Here is a 24,998-nt window from a genome sequence, read left to right as displayed (position 1 = left end):
ACATTCAATTATTATCCAAGTTATCCAAATGGCATAAAATCATTATCCACGTTATCCAAATGACATACAATCATTATCCAAGTTATCCCAATGACATACAATCATTATGCGTATTATCCAAATGACATTTAATTATTATCCAAGTTATCCAAATGGCATAAAATCATTATCCACGTTATCCAAATGATGTACAATCATCATATCCGTTCTCCAAATCATATATAATCATTATCCATGTCATCTAAATGACTTGAAAAAAATATCCGTGTTATGCAAATAACATAAAATCCGTATCCATTTTATCCAAATGATATATAATCATTATCCAAATAACATAAAGTTATTATCCGCGTTATCTGAATGACATGGAAATTTTGTCCACGATATCCAAATGAAATACAATTTTATCCAAGTTATTAAAACGATATAAACAAATTATCCTTGTTATGCAAAAAACGTGGAAACGTTATCCACGTTATCCAAATGACATACAATCATTATCCATGTTATCCAAACGACATTCAATCGTTATGCAAGTTATTCAAATGACATATTATTACTATCTACGTTATCCAAAATGCATTCAATTATCATCCAAGTTATCCAAATGACGTACAATCATTATCCACGTTATCCAACGACAAACAACCAGTAGCCACGTTGTCAGAATGACATTCAAGAATTATCCACGTTATCCAAATGACATACAATCATTATCCACATTATCCATATTACATGCAATCATTATCCATGCCATTATATAAATGGCATAAAATCATTATCCACATTATCCAAATGACATACAATCATCATCCAAGTTATCCCAATGACATACAATCATTATCCACGTTATTCAAATGACATAAAATAATTATCCATGTTATCCCAATGGCATACAATCATTAGCCAAGTTATCCCAATGACATACAATCAGTATTCATATTATCCAAATGACATTCAATCATTATCCAAGTTATCCAAATGGCATAAAATCATTATCCACGTTATCCAAATGATATACAACCATTATATCCGTTCTCCAAATCGTATATAATCATTATCCCCGTTATCTAAATGACATGAAAAAATTATCCATGGCATGCAAATGACATAAAATCATTATCCGATTTATCCAAATGTCATGGAAACATTATCGAAGTTATCTCAATGACATACAATCATTATTCATATTATCGAAAGACATGTAATCATTATCCAAGCTATCCAAATGACATAAAATCATTTTCCACATTAATTGATTGACATGGAAATATTGTCCACGATATTCAAATGAAATACAATTTTATCCAGGTTTTTAAAGGCATGGAAAAGTTATCCACGTTATCCAAAAGACTTACAATCATTATGCATGTTTTCCAAATTACATTCAATCATTATCCACTTTGTACAAATGACATACATTCATTATCACATTATCCAAATTATACACTATTATATACAATATTATTCACATTATCCAAATAACATCCAATCATTGATATTCAATCACTATCCACTTTATCCAAATGACTTTAATTAAATTTCGGGCGGGATTTAAGACTTTCAGCCTTGTCTAGACTTAATGACGGTTATGCATTTCAAAGTCTCTATACCTTTTTATTAAAACTGACCCAACTGCCAAGGTTCTTTATGACAGGTATTGTTAAGAGCAAAACATAACAGCAATTTTTGACCTCCACTTTCCAAACATGTTCAAAATACTATTTAACTAATTCAATGTCCCTACAAATATTATCTACCTAAACCTGATGGTACAAACTGAACATCATCATTATTACCCACCTTATCCAATAACTCATTTTAATTTAAAGATTCTGAATTCTCCAAATAAGTTCAGAATACTAATCAACATCCAATGATCCTAAAAATATGAATGCCCTTACTCTACAAAACAAAGAATCATAATCCATTTTATCCCATAAATTATTTTCACTTAAATATGTCTTAAATTTAAAATCTCTCTTATTTTAGTTGCTCCCTCATTTGAATTCTAAAACGCGAAAATCCTTCGCTTTAAATGACCCCCAACCCATTGTTAATGTCAAACAATTAATTTTAATTATTTCATTTGCTTTTCATGTTCTCTTCCATGCCATGTACACCTACCTACCTACCTACCTGCCTGTCTTGTTTTGTTGTCACGCTACAACAGTTAAGACAACATACAAAACCTTAGACAGAAACAATACCAACAGCAACAACAACAATCGGGATTTAGGTGATGAAAACAGTGATGTTTTTCTTGTACCACCACCCCTGGATTCAACGGACAATCGCTCATTTTGGCGCACCACCTCCATACCAGCCCAGGTGACGCATGACTTTACCGAATGCTGTGAACGTGACAACGTAAGCCAAAGCTGTATGGGCTTTTGTAATGTCCACAATATTTTGGATGGCACCACCGGCATTGAGCCGGAGGCATGTGAAAAGGATTTCCCACGAATCGTGCGCTGCATGGCGGATGGTCGTAATCATGTGCCCTGTTGTGTTGAGAAACAAATACCTGATTTGTGTCAAGACATGTGTCGTGGCGAGTATACACCGTTCACCGATATGCTACGAACACGAGTGTCCTGTGTCCACCATACGCTCAGTGGTTTGCAATGTATTCTGCAGGGCGTGCAACAAATACCCAGCACTCCGCTGGAAGTGACACTGAGTGAGGTTAGTGAAACAACGGTAACGGTTAGTTGGTCACCACCTGAAAAACTACCCGATACGGTGAAAGAATACAAAGTCAATATAACGGAATTGCATTCCTTTGATGAAGATGATGATGCTGCTACTGGTGGTGGTGTCGACGATGATGATGATGGGCCTAAATCGCGCCAAAATAAGAAGGATGAAACTGTCATTATGCGCACCGTAAATGGCAACACAACATCTATTCGTGTAACAGATTTAAAGCCGCAAAGAATGTACAGCATTGTGGTGACAGCAGAGAATGAATTTGGTTCTAGTTTACCCAGTGAAAGACTGCGTATTTTCACACACAAAAGTTCACTGACCACCGATGAAGATATAGAACCGACAAATAAAGCAAAGATGCCTGATTTGCCTGATATTCGCAGCTGTTGCGAGGCGAAGGGTATGACACATCGTATGTGTTTGGATAAAATGTGTGATCCACAGAAAACGGATTTGGCCACATTGCCAGATTTTATGGTCTGTGCACCATGGTCGAATATCACATTCAGTTGTTTGGCAAATAAAATTGATCACACACCTTGTTGTAGATCACGGGGTATACCAAGTGCTTGTTTTCCGCTATGTTCGGGCAAGGTTTCCACATTGGATTTCAATTTGTTTAAGTGAGTATTTGAAAGCTATAATGTACGTATGACACTCATATATCTGTTATTTTATTTTTGTTTATTCCTTTAGATGCCTGCGTTTCATGTCAGAATTCAGCAGTTGCCTGTTCCAAGGTTACGGTGTCTTGGCTGATCCACCCACTAAACTTCGCACTCTTGCCAAAAAAGATACCTTCCTTATTTTGGACTGGAATAAACCTAAAAGATTAGCGGATACCATTACCACATATCATGTTAAATTCCGACGTCTGGGAGTTGGTGATGATTACAGTACTGTTGAAAAGGTAAGTTTGATGATATTTTCTTCTCCCAGCAGAAGAAGTCATACGTCACCCGAAACGCGAAATCATCAAAATCATTCGATAACATATGTATGTGATATGTTAAAAGTATACGGGGCTGACTTAGATGGGGAATATTAAAATATCCGCAGCCTAAACCCAATTTTTAATACACGTTTCGAATATTTTGGTTTCAAAAAGTCAAAGGTATGTGGTCTAGTGGGTCTAGCGAGAATCGCTAGATCAGCGAGCCTATCAGGCAGGCCTGAATAGCATTCACACAGATCCATTTGCCCAGGCTGCACAATTGTACAGAGTGAGCGGCGTACTTGGAGACCATCCCCTCCATCGCAGCAGAAAAAACGGCAGCTACCAAGACAATCACTAGAGGTTTTAGCCCAGTTAAGATCCGGAAGATGTAGTCGTCTCAATTTGTATTGGGCCCAAATTGATAGCACGAGAGCTTCTCAGTTAACCCCACTCACCTGTCACCTGATTCTTAATGGACGCAACCACATCAGGGATTATTGGGCTTTGTTTTCAATGTTATAGCCATACACCGGCATCGTCATCACTTTTGACCTTTTTGAAGTAATGTAGATCGGCATTGACGATGCGAAGTTGTTTTTGCTCAAAATTTTACAAGTTTGGACCAAGAAATGGAAGAGTAGATCAAAACACTACTAACATTTTTATCTGTAAAAAACAAACTGACAATCTAACAAGTAAAAAAGCATTAAGTTCGGCCGGGCCGAACTTTTCATACCCTCCACCATAAAATGTTCATTCCTGTTCCCAACTTTAAGTGAGTACGTTAAAATGTCAGATAATGTACATAAAATGCTTCATTCGGGAGGCCCTTTTTTATGGTGCCTATATCTAACTGTTGACAATTTTTGGTGGGCTAGAAATTGGGAGGTACTGTTATATAGGGGTTATAATAAAACATGGGCCTATGTTGACAGTTTTTGGAGCCTTTAATGTCAAATAACTCCTAATTCGGTTAAAAATCCTCAAAATATCGAAAATCGGTACATAACGTGGGAACTTCAAATGTCATTAACAGCTAGTTCGGAGGTATCTGGGCTATACGAAAATATGAACTTAAATGAACAATTTTTGTTGCAGAATTTTTTTTTTTACTTTTAAATTTCAAATTACAGAAAGTTCGTCCAAAAAATAAAGCTAAGGTACGGAAAATCGGGAGGTTTGTTTTGGGGCTATACAAAAACATGGACCTACGTTCGGTTAAACATTTTAAGTAAAATCCTCAAAGTACCGAAAATCGGGAAGTATCGTTATATTGGGGCTATGTTGAAAATTGTTGATGCAGATGTGTGGTGCCCACTACAACCTTCAAATGTCAAATTACAGTTAGTTCTGTTGAAAATTGTAGCTAAAATTGACAAATTACTGAAAATTGGGAGTTACCGTTACATGGGAGCTATATCCGAGCATGGACCTATGTTGACAATTTTTGATGGAGAGGTGTTGTGACCACTAAGAACTTCAAATGTCAAATTACTGCTACTTCGGTTTAATATTGTAGCTAAAATCATCAAATTACTTAAAATTGGGAGGTACCGTTATATGGGGGCTTTATTGACAATTTTTGGTGGAGAGGTGTGGTGACCACTAAGAATTTCAAATGTCAAATGTTCAAATTACAGATAATTCGGTTAAAACTTGTTGGTAAAATTCTCAAAATACCTGAAATCGGGCTGTAACTTTATATGGGGGCTATTTCAAAACATGGACCTATGTCCACTAGTTATATAAGTTTATTGACATTTAAGAACCCTAAATGTCAATTGATAGCTAAATCGGTCTGAAAATGTAGATAAAAATGTCAAAATGCCGTAAATCGGGGGTACCGTTATATGGGGGCTATACCAAAACGTGGACCTAGGTCCACAACTTTTGTTATATAAGTTTAGTTACACTTAAGAACCCTAAATGTCAAATTATAGCTATATCGGTCTGAAAATGTAGCTAAAAACGTCAAAATACCGTAAATCGGGGGGTACCGTTATATGGGGGCTATACCAAAACGTGGACCTATGTCCACAAGTTTTGTCACATAAGTTCATTGACATTTACGAACTTCAAATGTCAAATTATAGCTTCATCGGTCTGAAAATGTAGCTAAAAACGTCAAAATACCGTAAATCGGGGGGTACCGTTATATGGGGGCTATACCAAAACGTGGACCTATGTCCACAACTTTCGTTATATAAGTTTATTGACACTTAAGAACCCTAGATGTCAAATTATAGCTACATCGGTCTGAAAATGTAGCTAAAAGCGTCAAAATACCGTAAATCGGGGGGTACCGTTATATGGGGGTTATACCAAAACGTAGACCTATGTCCACAACTTTTGTTATATAAGTTTGTTGACACTTAAGAACCCCAAATGTCAAATTATAGCTAAATCGGCCTGAAAATGTAGCTAAAAACGTCAAAATAAAAATAAATCGGGGGGTACCGTTATATGGGGGCTATACCAAAACGTGGACGGATATAGCCCATCATCGAACTTGACCTGCCTGCACACAAAAGACGCATTTTCCCAAAATTTCAGCGTCCTATCTCCATTTTTGTGGATGCTAGAGTGATTACCACATACGGACGTACGGACGGACGGACGTGCACATATCGACTCAGAATTTTACCCTGATCAAGAATATATATACTTTATAGGGTCGCAAATGAGTATTTCAATACGTTACAAACGGAAAAACAAACTTAATATACCCTCCATACTATGGTGGAGGGTATAACAAGTGTTAATTTCCGAACTTTTTATACTCTCCACCATGAAATACATATGAGTTAGTTTTCTTCCTGTCCACAATTGTAAGTGGAGATATTTTGTGACCACGGCGGATACCCAACTGCCTATTTAAGGTCAGAAAATGTATCAAAAAAATTTCTTCAATCGGGCGACACCATTAAATGGAGGCTGTTGACAATTTTGGGGTGGAGAAGTTTTGTAACCATTGGGAACCTCAAATGTCAAATTACAGATATTCGCCATTTTTTCGGTCAAAAAGTAGTTAAAATTCTCAAAATACCTAAAAACGGGAGTTATCGTTATATGGGATTATACCAAAACATGAATATTGTGATGAGATGTTGTGAACGGTAGGAACCTCAAATTGCAGATTACAGCAAGTTTGGTTAAAGATTGTAGCTAAAATCTTCAAATTGGGTGGTACCGTTATACCTAAACATGGACATATCGCTCATTTACTCAAATAGTGACACATCTCAAAAAATCTCGTTTCGAGAAAAACGCGTTTTAAATTGCCGATTGAAATTGGACTAATAAACTTAAAAAGATTATTACATAAAAATAAAATAACTACTTGGACCATATTTTGCAAACACCTATCCATATATCAGTGCTAAATTTCTGTGCAAGATCAAGCATGATTTGAAGTGTGTTAGTGATTCATAAACACAACAAATTTTTGTGTTTCGTTATTCGAAACTCGTAGTAAATAAGCTGTAACTCTACTAGGTTTAGAGATAATAATATTAATAATAATTGTTTCACAAACATCCCAGATGGGACAATGAAGACTTCTCTTATATCAATGAGTGCACCCGGATTCACATTAGCTCAATGATATGGGACCTACTGTTTAACGGCGAGTCCGAAAGGCGTGTCTTAAAACACCACTTGTAGAGAAGTTTTACATGGCTGAAATACATAGGAAATGTCGCCGACATGAGTGGTATTTTGCCACCGTTGAAAATTGTTGATGTTGCCTGAACGGGAAATCGAACCCACGACTTTCAGCGTGCAAGGCGGGTGTGCATACCACTGCACCACGATGCCATCCATTATAGATATCAGCATGAAAATTTGACACAAGATAACGTAGAAGTCGTAGAAAAAATATAAATTGCCAACTCAGAAAACGCATTTTTTTGAGTTATGCCACTCTTTGAGTAAATGAGTGATATGCTGACAATGTTAGATGGAAAAGTTTTGTGACCACTGGTAATCTCATATAATGTCATATAACAAGTAGTTCGGCCAAAGAGTTGTTCGAATTATCAAAATATCTATAATTGGGTGGTACCGTTACATGGGGACTATACCAAATCATGGACTGTGTTAACCTCAATTGTCAAATAACAGGTAGTTTGGTGAAAAATGTAGCAAAACCCTCAAAATAATAAACCCGAAAATCGGGAAGTAGCGTTATAATGGGCCTATACCAAAACATAGACAGACATATGTTGTACATTTTTGGTAGAGTAGTTTTGTAACAACAAATGTACTATTGTAAGTACTTCTGTCAAAAGAAAGTGGCTAAAATCTTTAAAATTAGGAGGTACTGTTATATGGTGACTATACCGAAACATGGACCTATGTTGACAATATTTGGTGAATACATGTGGGCTATATCGAGACATAGACCTATGTTGAAAATTTTTGGTAAAGTAGTTTTGTGACAACAGCGAGCCTCAAACGTCATATTGCATGTACTTCTGTCAAAAAAGGTAGCTAAAATCCTCATACTACCGAAAATCGGGGATACTGTTATATGGGGACTATACCGAAACATGGACCTATGTTGACAATTTTTGGTGGAGATGTTTTGTGACCTCTAGAAACCTCAAATGTTAAAATACAGGTAGTTCGGTCCAAAAGTATAGCTAAAATTCTCCAAATACCGATTATCGATAGGTACCGTTATATGGGAGCTATACCAAAATATGGGCCGATATAGTACATCTTTGAACTTGGCCTGCCTATGGAAAAACTACATCCGGGTGCAAAAATATAGCGTTCTAGCTCAATTATTGCGGACGCTAGAGTGATTACAACAGACGGACACAGCTATATCGACTCAACCAAAGCTGTGATATTCGACATCGTAATTAAACTCGCAAAAGTTAAAAGTTGGATTTTATTTGCGACTATTGTGATATCTTCGTTGTTTGAACACCTACGACAACCTACTTCACAACGCGATATATTCTTCTTTCATTGTCAGGTTTTGCTTATGGTATACCCCTTATAGAAGCAGAGATATTTGCTTTGGAAAAAACTTAGATTTTTTCTCCAAATAAGGTTTTTGTCAATTCCGAATAAACATAATCCGACCATCACCAAAATCAAAAGGCTTTTTCTCATCTGGTTCCCCCGTCAACACCCAAAATTTGGTAACGATCCGATCAAAATTGCGATCTGTAGAGTGATTACAAGGTTTAGATGGACAGGCGGACGGACGGGCGCACATAGATCTACTCAGTTTGTCGAAATATTCAATTTTGTATATATAAATATGGTTCCACGACCATTATTTCGATGCGTTACAACCTTATTGGCAAAAACCAACTTATAATACCCTCCCCACATAGCACAGTGATGGCACTTACATGGTAATGTGTGACAAAAATACTTCTAGATAATATATCGAACTGAAATTTGTATCAATGGGTCCTAGTGATCTAAAAACACTCTAACAAATAAATTGTAGTCCTAGGTCCAAATTTCGTGTGGTTTCCATGTTACCAACTTATTGTTCAACCGAATTTGCTGTAATTCGGTACCAGCAGTTCTTATTGCATAATAAACTACCCCGCGGAAAATTGTCAGTATTGGTCCATGATTTGGTGTATACCATATATCTTAATTTATTTAGGCAGATGTTAACCAAATATTCAAACCGAATAGGTTTTAATAATAAACTCAGACTTCAGAAAACCATCTGTTTAAGGATTGCCCATTTTGACAACCCCGGAATTCGTGTAATATGCAACCACACCAATCCCCAACTCAAGGGTTCGTCTTGAGTATGTAATCTGCCTTACTCTGCAGGCAAATGTTGATATTGTCTCAAGGGGAAATCACACGTATGTCTCATAGGAAATAAATCGCATAAAACTTACTCAAGGCCACTGATGTTTGTTTATCAGCGTCTGTCCCAGGAACAAATAACCTTCCTCAGAGCAAGGGAAATATTCTTCTTTCTTGATAATCTCCACGCAGACCAAGCGATTTGATTAGAACAGTCTCCTCTCGCTGCCTCCAAATAATTAATGTCCAGCTAGTATGCCTTTCAAACGCCACAACGGATAAGGTTTTATCAGTAAATTTGCTCCACAGTTGTTAATTTCTTCTAATATTGTCCCAATGGGTGAGACAATTTAACTACTTTATCTTCCAAGTATTTTTTAGCACTTGTTGCCACAATTTTACCCCACTTGTTCGCTGGGTAGGTATTTTATGTTAATATTCTGCCACTTTGCCCGTCACCAAAATCAAACACATCTGTTCTTTCCAAAGGTATCAAATTATAATGTTTATTAGTTCTAATATTTCTCGTTTGCCAACCAAGGGCTAGCGGTACAAATGTTTGTATGTACTTTTCGCAACAGCCATCAGCAGAGCGATGAGCAGAGGTAGAGAACAAACGCATAAAAAATACCTAATTTACACTCAAATTTATGTTTGTACGTTTGTACATACATATGTACGTACATGCCCTACTGCTTGATCACTCTGCTGAACCAATTCTACAACAATGCAGTGTGTTGTTATTAATCTCTTTTTGGACGAATTCAAATATTAATTTTGATTTTCTCTGTTGGGCGAAATTAAGTACACAATAGAAAGAAGAATAAGAAAATAGCATTAGGGTGGCCCTTGTTGTCTTACAAAAAATTAAATAGTTTAAAATAAACAAATAGCTTAGACAAAATATTTAACATGAATATGAAAGCATAATGAATGAAATCATGTAAAAATTAATGCGAGTAAATAAATAAATAGAAACAACGTAATTTTAAGGAAAATGTTAACAATTTACGACATGTCCCATAAGGGACAACAAATTAAAAACTTAAGTCAATTAGAAGAAAGTTAAGTAACTTAACACCATCTTATAATGAAATGTGATGTCGATCCACTTTTGACCGCAGCCTCCGTATAAGGTTACCGACTATTTTTCGGTACTATATAAGATTTAATAATCTTTTTCTGCAGAATTACCTGAAATAATGTTTTTTGGTTCTCAGTGCGGGGAAAATCTCAAAGTCTTGGCATGGTCCAACCGGAAGTTGCGCATCGATAGTGCCCATCTTCGAAATTAAACAAAGCTTGGACAAATATTACGGAAGCCAAATTTTGGACCAAATCGGCTGATCCGATCGAGAGTTATCGTGCGCTTAATTCAGCCACTTTACATGGTTCCATAGGGGAGTTTATAACTTTAGTGCTATTTTATTTTCTCAGGACGAATGGATTTGCGCCCTAAAAAACTTGTACCGTCGTAATGGCGGCAGCGAATGCAATTTATTACAACAAAGATCAAAGGGATTCGAGAGAAGGCCGTAAGCTGCATTTTTTGAAATTTTGTTCGAACCTGATCTATGTCTTGTAGAAATATTACGATGTTCAAAGTACGGACCAAATCGGATACTCTCCTCCAGAGTTATAGTGCGCACAAGTTTTCCGAACATTTTTGAAATTTTGTGGGGGATGTACCGGAAAGAGTGGACCGCTATAACTTATCTTCGAACCTAAACTAAGTTTGGACAAAATATTACGAAGGCCAAATTTTGGACCGAATCGACATATCCGTTCGAGAGTTATCTTGCGCTCCACCCATTACGCACGGTGTCAAAGGGATTTTTTGCAACTTTCAGGTTATTTTCTCAGGAAGTATGGACTTGCCCCTGATTAAACTTGTACCGTCGTATGGGGGCAGTGAATACAAGTTGTTGCAACAAAAATCAAAGCGATTCGAGATCAGGCCCTAAACTGAACTTATCCGAAATTTTGTGTTAGAGGTACCCGAAAGAGTGGAACGATTGAGTCCATATTGGTAGACGTAGACGTTTAACGATTTGCAAAGTAAGGACCAAATCGGTTTCTCCCCTCAAAAGTTATCGTACGCACAAATTTTCAGAACATTTTCGAACTTTTGTGGCGGAGGTACCGGAAGGAGTGGACCGATATAACCCATCTTCGAACTTAAACTAAGTTTGGACAAAATATTACGAAAGCCAAATTTTGGACCAAATCGGCTCATCCGTTTGAGAGTTATCGTGCGCACCAGCCAGCGAGACAGACAGACAGACGAACGGACATTGCTAAATCGACTCCAAATTGTCTGAAACACATTTCGTCCAAACATACTTGGGGTCTAAAACTGTTATTTCGATGAGGCACATTTTGCCCGTATGAAAGTCTATATACCCTCGTTAGCATAAATGCTGAGGGTGTAATTACTTAAAGATATTCCAAAAATATAAATTCAGCACTTAATAACCGTTAGTTAAACTTTTGGTCATAACTGCAGACCTTCCAGGCGTAAATTTGGTTCTATTAGCGATTCCTGCAAATGCTTGGAAAGTAACTAAAACATTAAGAAAATTCACATATACGAGGGCCGAACGATAACTATATGGCCTAGCAATGAAAACGCGAATATTTACCATCAAAAATAGTTTTATTGTTTTCTTATGTAGTCTCCAGCATACTCTTTTTCATGCGCTCAAACCAATTGCTGAATCACTTTTTCCACCCCGATTGAGACAGCTCCAAAACATGGTTTTTGAACGCTTTTAGAGCATCGAAAATCGTTGACCACGCCTTTTTTTCTTGATATTCTGGAATCAAATGAAGTCATTGGATCCCCAGTCAAAGCAGTACGGCGGATGACCCATCAATTCCACGTTTTGTCCGGTCAAACAGGCGCTGATTTGAATCGATGTGTGAGAGCCCACATTGTCGTGATGCAGAACGATTTGTCTTCGCTTGTTCGTTTTTGGAATTTCTCAGGAGACTTTAGGCAAACAAATTATAGTGTACCACTCAGAATTAACCGTCCTATATTTCTCAAGCCGTATAGTCGCCACACAGTCGGTTTTTCTGAAGAAACAGGCAACCTTTTGCTTCGAAGTGCTTCTTACATGAACAACTTTCATTAGATTTGGCTCGCTTGCGAAGACTCAAACGGGCGATTCCTGCTTTGTTTCAGCCTCCAAAGAATAGATGCTAGATTCGTCGTCTGTGACGATCTTATAAACGTCGTTTGAAGCACTGCGATCGACTTTATGCACAATTTCTTTGAACCAATCCGCAAAAGCCTTTTTTGAGCGATTGTCCAATTTCCCTGGATCTAACGAGAAAAATCAATTTTTACGGTCATGTTTTTAATCATTTATTTATTTATTTTTTATTTATTTATTTATTTAGTGAATGCCTACACAACAAGATATACATCTTATAATTACAGTGCAGGTTTATAAATATAAAAAATATCCGTTTTAAAACAATTTGTTTGATTAAAAAAGAAAAGAAAAAAAAATAAAGTAACAAGATATATATGTTAAAAAAATAATAAAAAGATTAAGTGAACAAAAATGTAAAAAATAAACAATTAAACAATTAAGTATTGCAAAAATAATTAGTTAAGAAAAATGCGTGAAAAGCCTATTTTTAAAAACTAACGGATTGCTGATGTTTTGAATTGCGTTCGGAAGAGTATTCCAAAGGCGTATTGTACTAGTGAAAAACTGCCATTCAGAAACTAAACTCCGTCGTCTGAGGGGAACAAGCTTTCTACCCCTTCTAGATCGGGAAAAACTAAGTCTATTATAGAGATATTTGGGTGTGCGCCTCACAATGATTTTATGCAACAATATCAACGATCGAATTCTAAGTAGGGTATTAAAATTACAACCGTATAGAGAAATTGCATAGTGAGAAATATGTTGATTTCGTTTAATACCGTAAACATACCGAATGATGTCATTAAATGCTACGTTTAATTTATGTTGGGTTATCGAGTCGCAATTTGAAAAAATTTCACAACCATACATAAGCCCGGGAATCAGAAATGTTTTTGCTAAGATAATTCGTATATAGAATGGAGTATAGGAATGTGTTATCCATAATGCGCGTAGCTTTGCATATGTTTGTCCGACTGCTGTGTTTACATGATCGGACCATGTCAATGACCTATTAAAAATGACGCCCAAATTTTTGGCTTGAGAAACTATATCAATTTTTTGTTCATTTATAACGACATCCAGACCGCGAATACTAAATTTTTTATTTTTGTGAATAACGAGACATTTAGATTTTTTCGGATTTAGAAATAAACCATTCGCAGTTGCCCACTTATAAACACACGAGAGGTCATGATTCAGTTTGGTAACACATTCACTGATATTATCCACCGGACCGCTAACAAATAATTGAACATCATCCGCATACATAGCAATTTGACTGTTAGATATTTGATTGGGAAGATCGTTCGAGTATAATGAAAAAAGGAGTGGGCCAATAATAGATCCCTGTGGAACTCCTTTGGATAATATTAGTGGATTTGATATTGTATTTCCAACATACACCGACTGTAAACGATTTCTTAAATAGGAAGCTATTAGATCTATAGCTGTGTTTGTGAAATTAAAAAAAGTTTTGAGCTTCATACATAGGTTAGTGTGATCAACGGAGTCAAATGCCTTAGAATGATCAAGAAGAACTAGCAGACCAACATTATTGACATCGATTTCAGTTCTAATTGATTCTGCAACTTCAACTAAAGCACTCACACAACTATGATCTGCTCGGAAACCGGATTGCCTATCAGATAGCAAGGAATTATTGTGAATGTATTCGGATATTTGTTTATGTATAATTTTCTCGAAGACTTTGGACAGATAGCATAAAATTGAAATCGGACGATATTCATGAGCAGATTTAGGAATTGGAATTATTTTAGAATGTTTCCAAATAGTTGGATACGTACTGGAGGTTAGGATTGCATTGAATAAATGTGTAAAATATGGAAGGAGGTAAGGAAGAGTTAATTTAATAAATTTTGGGTCAATATTATCAAGACCAACAGCATTTGACTTTACGGACATGAAACTTTGTAAGACCTCATCCAGCGATACACATCTAAACTCAAAAATTCCATAAGATTGCATATTGCCTGTTGGGCCATTATTGCTTTCATTATCATGGCAATATCAAATGTTAGTTGGTGGAAGAAATGCCCAAGGATGCCACTATCTCACGCTATTTAACATGGCGATCTCGCATTATTCGTTCATGCACGGCATATTTTTTTCTGGCACAACGACCGATTTTGGTCGACCCTAACGACCTTTGAATTTAATAAACCACGGTTGAATTTATTAAACCAGTTTTTCATAGTCCTATAGGATGGTCCTTTATCGACATACAAAGATTTAATTTAATCAGTACACCCTTGCAGTGATTATCCACGTCGAAAGTTGTGAAAAATTCATGGACGAAAATCTTCAGAAGTAAATTCCATTTTTTTTTTGCAAAATGATTTTTTCAAGTCACTGTAAACAACACATAACTTGGTCGTACCACAAACTGTCCTGAGTGAGTCTAGGCTCAAAACTTTCCAAAAAAATTCAAATGGCACCTGGCAATACGCGGTGTTGCCTAGGCCAGGTGGTTTTCGTGCAGCCCTCGTGTATAAAAAAATATTTTGATTTTGGCCAATATTATAACTAAAATATTTGGTAACCCTTGCAAATAAGAGGAATTGCTGTAAAGGTCAAATTAAAGCTGAATTAATTAGCAAAATCTTTCAACTTAAGCTAAGGCGTAAATAACAATCCATTGTATAAGAAACTCGCTTATAATATAATATTTTTTTTTTCATTTTTAAGAAATTTTTTCTTCAAAATTAGTCTTATTTGTTAGGCTTTTTCTCGTTAAGAGCCGTGAAAAATTGGCAATAAAAGTTGAGTTTCGAAAACATTGGAACGTTCAGAAGCCATTTGCATCTTTAAATTGTTAATATGATGACATGATTATTTTTATTTTTGCCGTTAAGCGCATTCACTGTGTTATGGTAAAGGGGATAAAAAGTTGAAAATCGAACATACGTATCCACGAAATTTGAAAACAAAGTTTATTTTTTTATGTTTTTATACCCTCAGCCTTTAGGCTGTATATAACCTACACTATAATACCACCAAAAAATTTGCCTCATCGAAAAAACGGTTTTAAACCCCATGTATGTTTGAACGAAATTCGTTTCAGACAATTTGGAGTCGATTTAGCCATGTCCGTCCGTATGCCATTCTGTGTGTCCATCTGGCTGGCTGGTGCGTACGATAACTCTCGAAGGGATTCGAACCAAATTTTGGGTATCGTTCCACTGCTTCGAGTACCTCCCCACAAAAGTTCAAAATTTTTCTGTGTGAACAATAACTCCCTAATGAACAATTAATTTTATTATTATTTCTTGCATATATTGATCGGGTTCGAATATGGAATATATCGGTCCACTCCTTCGGGTACCTGCCACCCAAAATTCGGAATAAGTGAAGTTTAAGAGCTCCTCTCGGATCGTTTGAAATTGTTTCAGTAAATTGTCCTTGCGGCTCCCTTTACGAGGGTTCAATTTTTTTCTTGCGCTCCAAGAAACCCCGACGGCACCAACAAAATGACAATTCCGCAAGATAATTATTTCATATAGTTATGTATCAGCCTGGAATATGGACTATATCGGTCCACTCCTTCGGGTATCACCCACAGAAAATTCGGAAAAAGTGAAGTTTGAGAGCTCCTCTCGTATAGTTTTGATTTTTTTTGTTTCAGTAGACTGTTCTAGCGGTCTCATTTACACCGGTACAATTTTTTTCTGGAGTGTTTCTATACTTCCTGAGATATTGGCCCAAAAGCTCCAAAGCCCTGCAAGCAAATACTAAAATGGCTATTGTGCAAGATAACTCAAAAACTTTTTCAAAAAGTTCTTCCAAAATTTATTTAACGTAATTTAATAATGTGGTATAGCACCACATTACGGTACCTACAGATTTTAAAGCAAACTCTTGATACAAAATTTATATACGGCATAATTGATGTGTTTGTATTTTTATACCCGCAGCATTTATGCTAACGAGGGTATACACACTTTCATACGGGCAAAATGTGCCTCATCGAAATAATGGTTTTAGACCCCAAGTATGTTTGGACGAAATGTGTTTCAGACAATTTGGAGTCGATTGAGCAATGTCCGTCCGTCTGTCTGTCTGGCTGGCTGGGGCGCACGATAACTCTCGAATGGATGAACCGATTCGGTTCAAATTTTGGCTTTCGTAATATTTTGCCCAAACTTATTTTAAGTTCGAAGATGGGCTATATCGGTCCACTCCTTCCGGTGCCTCCCACACAAAAGTTTGAAAATGTTCGGAAAATTTGTGAGCACGATAACTCTTGAAGGGAGTAACCGATTTGGTCCATACTTTGCACATCCTGAAATGTGTACTAGACTTAGAAAAGGTTTCAATATGGACTCAATCGGTCCACTACTTCGGGGACCTCCCACACAAAATTTCGGAAAAGTTCAGTTTAGGGTCATCTCTCGAATCGCTTTGATTTTTGTTTTAGCAACTTGTATTCACTGCCCCCAATACGACGGTACAAGTTTCATTAGGGGCAAGTCCATACTTCCTGAGAAAATAGCATGAAAGTTGAAAAAAAACCCTAAGACACCGTGTGAGGTGGTTGGAGCGCAAGATAACTCTAGAACGGATCTGCCGATTCGGTCCAACATTTAGCATTAGTATTATTTTTTCCAAACATAGTTTAAGTTCGAAGATAAGCCATATAGGTCCACCCTTTCAGGTACCTCCCCCATAAAAGTTCAAAAATGTTCGGAAAAATTGTTCGTACTATAACTCTTGAAGGGAGTGGCCGAATTGGTCCATACTTTACACATCCATCCATCTTCCTGATATAGATCAGGTTCAAATATGGACTATATTTGTATACTCCATCCGGTACCTCCCACACAAAATTTCGGATAAGTTCACATTAAGACCTGCTCTCGGATCCCTTTGATTTTTGTTGAAGCAACTTGCATTCGCTGCCTCAATTACGATGGTAAAAGTTTTTTTCAGGGACAAGTCCATACTTCTTGAGAAAACAGCCCGAAGTGTGTAAAAACCCCATAGGCGCCATATGTAGTGGCTGGAGATCCACTTCCATAATGGTCAATGTGGATCCATTACTTTTAATATCTCCTCCGCAAAACTTTTGATCTTTAATCCTAATCACCATTTTTATCGGTTCAAACGCCCAACATTTTTAAAACCCCCTAAATACATACGTTTTTTGGGGAAAAATTTGTTTCAATGTACACAGGCTGTTACTTGTTTTTTTGTCAGTGGCTGAGGGAGGGTATATCTCCGTCAGCACAACTGACTGATACTTTCTTACTTGTTTTTATCGTATTTCAATTCGGGTTTTGACCAGGGAAATTAAATTGTGCATCGATGTAAGACACCTTATGTCCGATATTATAAGGCGAACATAACTCTTAATGGGATTATAGGAACTCGTACATTTTCTCTAAATGTGGCAAACTTTATTGAAATCAGTTCAGTCTTGGATATAGCCTCCATATATATTTTCCACCGATTTCACGTATTTGCTGCAGCAAACACCCTATATCTGTCCAATTTTGATGAAATTTGGAATATGTGACGGGATTTGGTCTAGTAATAAGTGTACCATATTATATCGATATCACTTCAGATTTATATGTATATGCCTCCCATATATAATTTATATATTCACAGTGGTGTAGGGTATCATATAGTCGGCTCTGCCCGACTTAGATCCTTTCCGTACTGGTTTAAGTTTGCAGTGCTGAATCTAGCTCAAAAAACTAATAAATGGACATACCATATTATATAGCTAGTGTCATTATATACATATATTTTTTTGATTTCTTGAAACTTCAACATGGGTGTAACTATTTAAATCCCAGAAGCCCAGTATATTTACTGCAATTTTTCCTATAGCTGGCTGAACTGTGGATACGTTTGGCTGAACTTGCTGAAGCCTTTTTGCCCCAATTAACAAAACAAATCACATCCGCTGAGATGGTTCAAAACGTCTTCTTTGCTTTCATCCACTAATATAATTCATTTTATACACATAATTCAATTCATATACTTATGTATGTAAATCAGGGATGGCCAAAAACACACATTTGCAGATTATAACTTGCGCTTGTGTAAGTGGAAACGTAAACAATGCATGAACCTAGCAAATGCGTTTATAGTGTACGTGTGCTTCGTATGCCCGCGGGCATAGGAAAGTTGTTGTTGGTTGCCATCCCTAATGTAAATAATTACTTTTTTCAATGTAAAATACATATCGTTCCCGTTAGTAACACCAAACAGTTAAAATAGTTACAAACTTCTGTGTTATTTTGTACATCCTCTCCGAAAATTTACATACATAAGTTAAATTTCCTTTGCATTCAAAAAATGTATTTCCCCCAAAATGGCAACATTTCAAAATGCATTCAAATTTATTGATATCAACGAAATTAGATTTTTCCTAACGCTCTCCATCTCTCTAAAATATATTATATTCTTCACATTTCCTTTGACATTATTTATAACATCAATTTAAACACGTACTACTTATGCTGGCCTTACTAGCTGGGTTGACTGGCTGGTTGGCTGACTGGTTGCTTCGTTGGTATGCTGTCATACTTGCAATTCAGTTAGTCAAGCATGGCAAAGAAAAAATTTATAACCGCAACATGTTTCTTTATAAACTTACCCAGGGCAGCACTTATTTCATCTTGACTTAAGCCCGTGCTCAGTGAAGGGAACCTAACTGCTAACATCTAATCTTGTTGCATATTTTGTTGTTTGTTATAATTTTCCTTTTTCCTCTTTTTCTTTTGCAGAAAAATCCACCACTTATATTGGAGGGTTTAGAACCAGAAGTCTACTATGAATTCTATGTGGTATCCGTAAATTCATATGGCAAAAGTGAACCCTCACCACGTCTAATCACACGCACCAAACCCCCAGAAACTGAGGATACTGAGGAGCCCAACTATGATATGTCTAAATGCTGTCAGGGATCTGGTCTATTGCCACAATGTGTACCATTATGCAGTTACAATATCAAATTGTCCGACATTGAGAAGCTGGGACCAGCGTGTCGGGCACAAATGTGTAAGTATGAGCCAGCCTGCAATCCTCCTAGAACATGCCCCCGTAACAGATGTTCTGGGGTGTGTTGTTTGGGTTAAAATGTAGTACCAGTTGCAGTTGTTGCAAACACCCATAGAGAGGAAGAGAGAAGGCGAGCGACAACAGCAACAGAATAAATAACAAGACCAACAACAAGAACAGCAGCAGCAGCAGTTGTGGCAATATCAACAACATAAATGAATGGTTCAGCCTTGCTACGTCTTCGAAATGGGCTAGCAAAGAAATAAAAGACATTAAATAAGATTTATATACAACATGATATGCATACGAATTAAGTTATACCCTGTCGTCGTTTTGTTGCCTCGGACTTTGCCACTTTTTCTTCAGTTTCCTCTACTACTGCTGTTGTCTTCTTTGGTTTGCAGCTGGCATTATAGTTTTGCCTTATAAGTGGAACCTTTAAATTCAATAGCCATCCAACCAAACTGTACGCTTGTGTGTTGGTGTGTGTCCTTGGCTATGTTGGCTAAAGGATAACATAAAAACTGAAAATAATTACTTTTCTTTCTGTTACTTATGTCCCTACAATTGCTTGTCGCTTTGTTTGTGTCGCTTTCTTCCCTATTTTTTGCTACTTGGATCCAATGGAATCCGGCGGTTAGGCGTTGCTCCAATCTTTTGCAACCACAACGACATTGTTCGATTTACCACCATCAGTTGCCACTTTCTCAATGTCCACAGCCACTGCTGTTTGCTGAATTAATGGTTTGTTTTTTTTTTTTGCCTTCTTTCTTTCCAGCTATTATTGCCAAATGTGCCGCTGGAGGTCGTGATCATACACCATGCTGTGTGCGCCGTGGTGTACCCTCAACATGTATGTCACTGTGCCGTGGTGTTTTACCTGTGGCTCACACCTCTTCACTGGCAACGGGGAGTGTCAATTCTAATGCCACCACAGATTGTCTATCCTATGCAGGCAATATCCTGCAATGTCTAGAGGAAGGTAAGTATTGGGTAGATATTAACAGCCATCAAGCTGTTTGGGGTAGGGGGAAACAATGTGCAAATTGAATTTTCCATTTAGCAAAGAAAAAATTTAATTAATTTGCATTCAAAATAACAATTGTAGCATTTCTTTTTCCTCGTCTGACGACGAGGAGGAGAAGAAATATTGAGGAATATGCCAAGGATGTGGAATAGTATTTCAGATATTGGTTGTTAGAAGAAAATACAAGAATAAGAATTTATTTTACAAAAAAAAATAAGTAAAAAAAATTAACGTCAGTTTTAGTGACATAGAGTCTGTGATAACAAAAAAACAATAAAACAGGTAGTAGAATCAGTCTGGCCTTACTTTTAATACCCATCACCTTCAAGGCATATATACCACTGTAGCATATGTCGCATGATACCACTCGGATGATGGACAAATTAGGGTCAATTCCGTTAAAAATGGGTCTACATTTTTCATAATATCTAACTCGGAAACTTAGACATGGTGTCGAGATGCATTTCTGGCTACTTCGGTGAGCTATACCAAAACTTGAGCCTATAATGCAAATTTTTTATACCCTCAGCCTTTAGGCTAAAGAGGGTATTTACACTTTGATACGACCAAAAATGTGCCTCATCGAAATAATGGTTTTAGACCCCAAGTATGTTTGTACGATATCCGTTTCAGAAAATTTGGAGTAGATCTAGCAATGTCCGTCCGTCTGTCTGGCTGGCTGGTGCGCACGATAACTCACGAACGGATCAATCGATTCGGTTCAAATTTTGGGTATCGAAATATTTTGTCCAGATTCGATTTAAGTTCGAAGATGGGCCATAAAGGTCCACTCCTTCAGGTACCTCCCCCACAAATGTTCAAAAATTGTCGCAAAACTTGTGCGCACGATAACTCTTGTAGGGAATAACCGATTTGGTCCATACTTTGCACATCGTGTAATTTCTACCAAACTTAGATGAGGTTCCAATATGGACTCAATCGGTCCACTCCTTCGGGTACCTCCCACACAAAATTTCGGAAAAGTTCAGGTTAGGACCTGGTCTCGAATCGCTTTGATTTTTGTTTACGCAAGTTGTATTGGCTGTCCTCTATACGACGCTGTAAGTTTCATTAGGGGCAAGTCCATACTTCCTGAGAAAATAGTCTGAAAGATACAGAAAACCCTATGACACCGTGTGTAGTGGTTGCAGCGCAAGATAACTCTCGAACGGATGTGCCGATTCGGTCCAAAATTTAACTTTTGTAATATTATTTTCAAACTAAGTTCAGGTTCAAAGATGGATTATATCGGTCCACTCCTTCCGGTACCTCCCCCTCAAAAGTTCGAAAATGTTCGGAAAATTTGTGCGTACGATAACTCTTGAAGGAAGTAACCGATTTGGTCCATACTTTGCACATTATGAAATTTCTACCAGACTTAGATGAGGTTCCAATATGGACTCAATCGGTAAACTCCTTCGAGTACCTCCCACACAAAATTCGGGAAAAGTTCAGTTTAGGACCTGCTCTCGAATCGCCTTGGTTTTTGTTGTAACATCTTGTATTCACTGTCCCTATAAGAAGGTACAAGTTTCCTCAGGGGCAAGTCCATACCTCCTGAATTAAAAGCGTAAAAGTTGAAAAACAAACCCTATGACACTATGTTTATGGGTGGAAGCGCAAGATAATTCTCGAACGGAAATGCCGATTCCGGCCAAAATTTGGTCTTCGTAATATTGTTTGCAAACTTAGTTTAAGTTCGTAGATAAGCAATATCGGTCCACTCTTTCAGGTACCTACCCCACAAAAGTTCAAAAATATTCGGAAAAATTGTTCGCACGATAACTCTTGATGGGAGTGACCGATTTGGTCCATACTTTACACATTCTCATAATATCTACCAGATATAGATCAGGTTCGAATATGGACTATATTTGTCCACCCCATCTCGTACCTCCCAACCAAAATTTTGGATAAGTTCACTTTAAGACCTGCTATTGAATCACTTTGATTTTTGTTGAAGCAACTTACATTCGCTGCCTCAATTACGATGGTAAAAGTTGTTTCAGGGGCAAGTTCATACTTCTTGAGAAAACAGCCCGAAGGGTGTAAAAACCCCCTATGGCACCCCGATGGTCTATGTCGGTCCATTCCTTTAAGTACCTTTTCCTCATCAGGATTAAAGACGCACAGCAATAGTTCGCCTGTTAAAACCTCCTTGACACCTGGTGTGATGAATGACGTGACGTGACAACCCATCACTTCCCTTGGGTGGAACCATCTCCATATCCTCATCTTCAACAATAGGCCACCTGACTTTACTACCCTTAACCATGGGAAAGCTAATTGGCAAGGAATCAGAGAATTCATCAACCAAAGCATAAAAGAATTGTCCAATTACTCTGATCTTCAGGTATCAGAGAGGAATTTCAGTCGCTGGCCCTATAACTGATATAAGACCTAATGTTACAACAGAGGTTACGGAATTAGCGAATGAGCGTGATGAAATGGGCCGTCGAACTATAGCGAGCTAAGAGTGGAAGTCAAAAGGTTAGTCGGTGAAAACACAAGTGGCTAGGGAATCTGAAGTGCTGCAACAGAGCTGTTGCAAGTACCCACCCGAATTAGAGGAAACTGCCACAGTTTACCTAAAACCCGCCTTCATATCCTCTGACCTCCGTACTTTGCTTAACCAATTTCACCTACCAACGATTCAGAGAACTGTCCAATCCCTGTGATGTACGTGTAACTAAGAGGAATTTCTGAATCATTATCACTGTTGCAGACGCTTGCCATATTGCTGCTGGTCGAATACCTGAAATGATAAAACCATGAGCTGTATCGCACGAATCCTAGCGATCTAGCGAGTCAGTAAGCTGAAAAGGGAGACTTCTTTTATATTAATGAGTGCACCCCGATCCATATAGCCGAGTCCGAACGGCGTTTCTTAAGACACCACTTGTAGAGAACTTATACATGGCTGAAATGGGGTGGGTTATGTTGCGGAAGTTATCCGAGGCGCAAATTCATGCAAACCGCTTGGACCTGACGCAATTTCAATGGTCATGCTAAATCAACTGGACGAAGCAGGATTCAAGTATTTGAACAAAGTCCTCCATCCACCCTAATAGTTCCCGTTGCCTAGAAAATGTACAGGGTGCCAGCAAAGGTGAATGATGATATTATACGAATCGCGAAATCATCCAATGCGTTTGGACTTGATGACATTTCAATGGTAATGTTAAAGCACGTGGATTGACCAAGGTTTGAGTAGCTGATAAAAATTCTCAACTTAGCGTTACACACCCTAATAGTTCACGTAGCCTGAAAAGTGGGTGGGTGGTCCTGCTACTGAAGTCAGGTAAAGGTGTCAACAAAGGAAGGAATCAGAAAAGATGAATCGTAAGGAATCTTGATGTAGATGTTATCTAAGGCCCGATATCATTCTATGTGCATGGACCTGATAGAATTTCAATGGTGATGCCAAAGCAGCTGGATGAACCAGAAGTTGAGTAACTGAGAAATATTCTTAATTTATCGTTAGCAAACCTAAATATTTCGAAGCCTGAAAAGGGGCGTGGGTTATCCCGCTACAGAAGCCAGGCAAGGACGGTTCAAATGTGATTCATTGAAGGAAGCAGCAAAGATGAATCGTTATGAATCTTAATGTGGATGTTATTCAAGGGCGAAATCGTTCTGATACCTCATATACATACCTCAATTTATCGTTAGCCAACCTAATAGTTTCTGATGTCTGACCCGCCACTAAAGCCCAATGATGCCAACAAACGTGAATCTTTCAAAGAATAAGCAAAGGTGAATCTTGAAGATTTACTCTTTCCCTATATCAGAACGTAATATCTAGTTGCGGATCATAAACATAGGATCCGGCATAGTACCACAACAACACTTCACGCCATTTCCACACATATTAGTCGAAGTCTCAACCAGAAAAGACCGTGCCACAGTGATGATTACATTGGACCTGACTAAAGTTTTGGATACGGTCAGCCATGCTAAACTGTTCGAGGATGTCGAGAATACTAACCTCCGGTCTTGTCTGAGACGTTGATCCAGCAACAATTTTGTGGTCGCCAGTCATACGTCCAATTCAGAAACAGGAGGTGCAAACCCCGTAGTGTTAAACAGGGAGTTCCCCAAGGAGTGATGATACATGTGGAACTTTTTAACCTATACCATTGTGCAATACCACCTCATACCGACGGCATTGAGAAAATATCAGCCACTTAGTCAACAGCCGCATTGTTAAGCACATGGACTGTGGAATTGAAGTTGAATAAGGTCAATAATTCCGACCACTATTAACCCTGAAGTCGTGAGAAGTAAGAGTAAGGTCCTCAATACAGTAGCCAGCTGCAGTACCCTTCATCAGTAATGTCAA

General features: G+C 37.6%; 1 protein-coding gene across 2 annotated transcripts in view; it reads left to right on the top strand.

Moving 5' to 3' along the window:
• Positions 1-24,998, top strand: part of LOC141403914 (Ig-like and fibronectin type-III domain-containing protein 2) — an 890,607-nt gene that overhangs the window by 720,892 nt on the left and 144,717 nt on the right. For both annotated transcript variants that reach the window (XM_073987017.1, XM_073987016.1), the window contains exons 10-13: positions 2,174-3,335; positions 3,409-3,622; positions 19,356-19,629; positions 20,408-20,611. In XM_073987017.1, coding sequence (XP_073843118.1) covers positions 2,174-3,335; positions 3,409-3,622; positions 19,356-19,629; positions 20,408-20,611 — 1,854 coding nt within the window. The remainder of the gene's footprint in view (positions 1-2,173; positions 3,336-3,408; positions 3,623-19,355; positions 19,630-20,407; positions 20,612-24,998) is intronic.

Source organism: Musca autumnalis, unplaced genomic scaffold, assembly GCF_047663935.1.
Source record: "Musca autumnalis isolate F117 unplaced genomic scaffold, ASM4766393v1 scaffold_4, whole genome shotgun sequence".
Classification (NCBI taxonomy): Eukaryota; Metazoa; Arthropoda; class Insecta; order Diptera; family Muscidae; genus Musca; species Musca autumnalis.
This window is presented reverse-complemented; position numbering and strand designations above follow the sequence as displayed.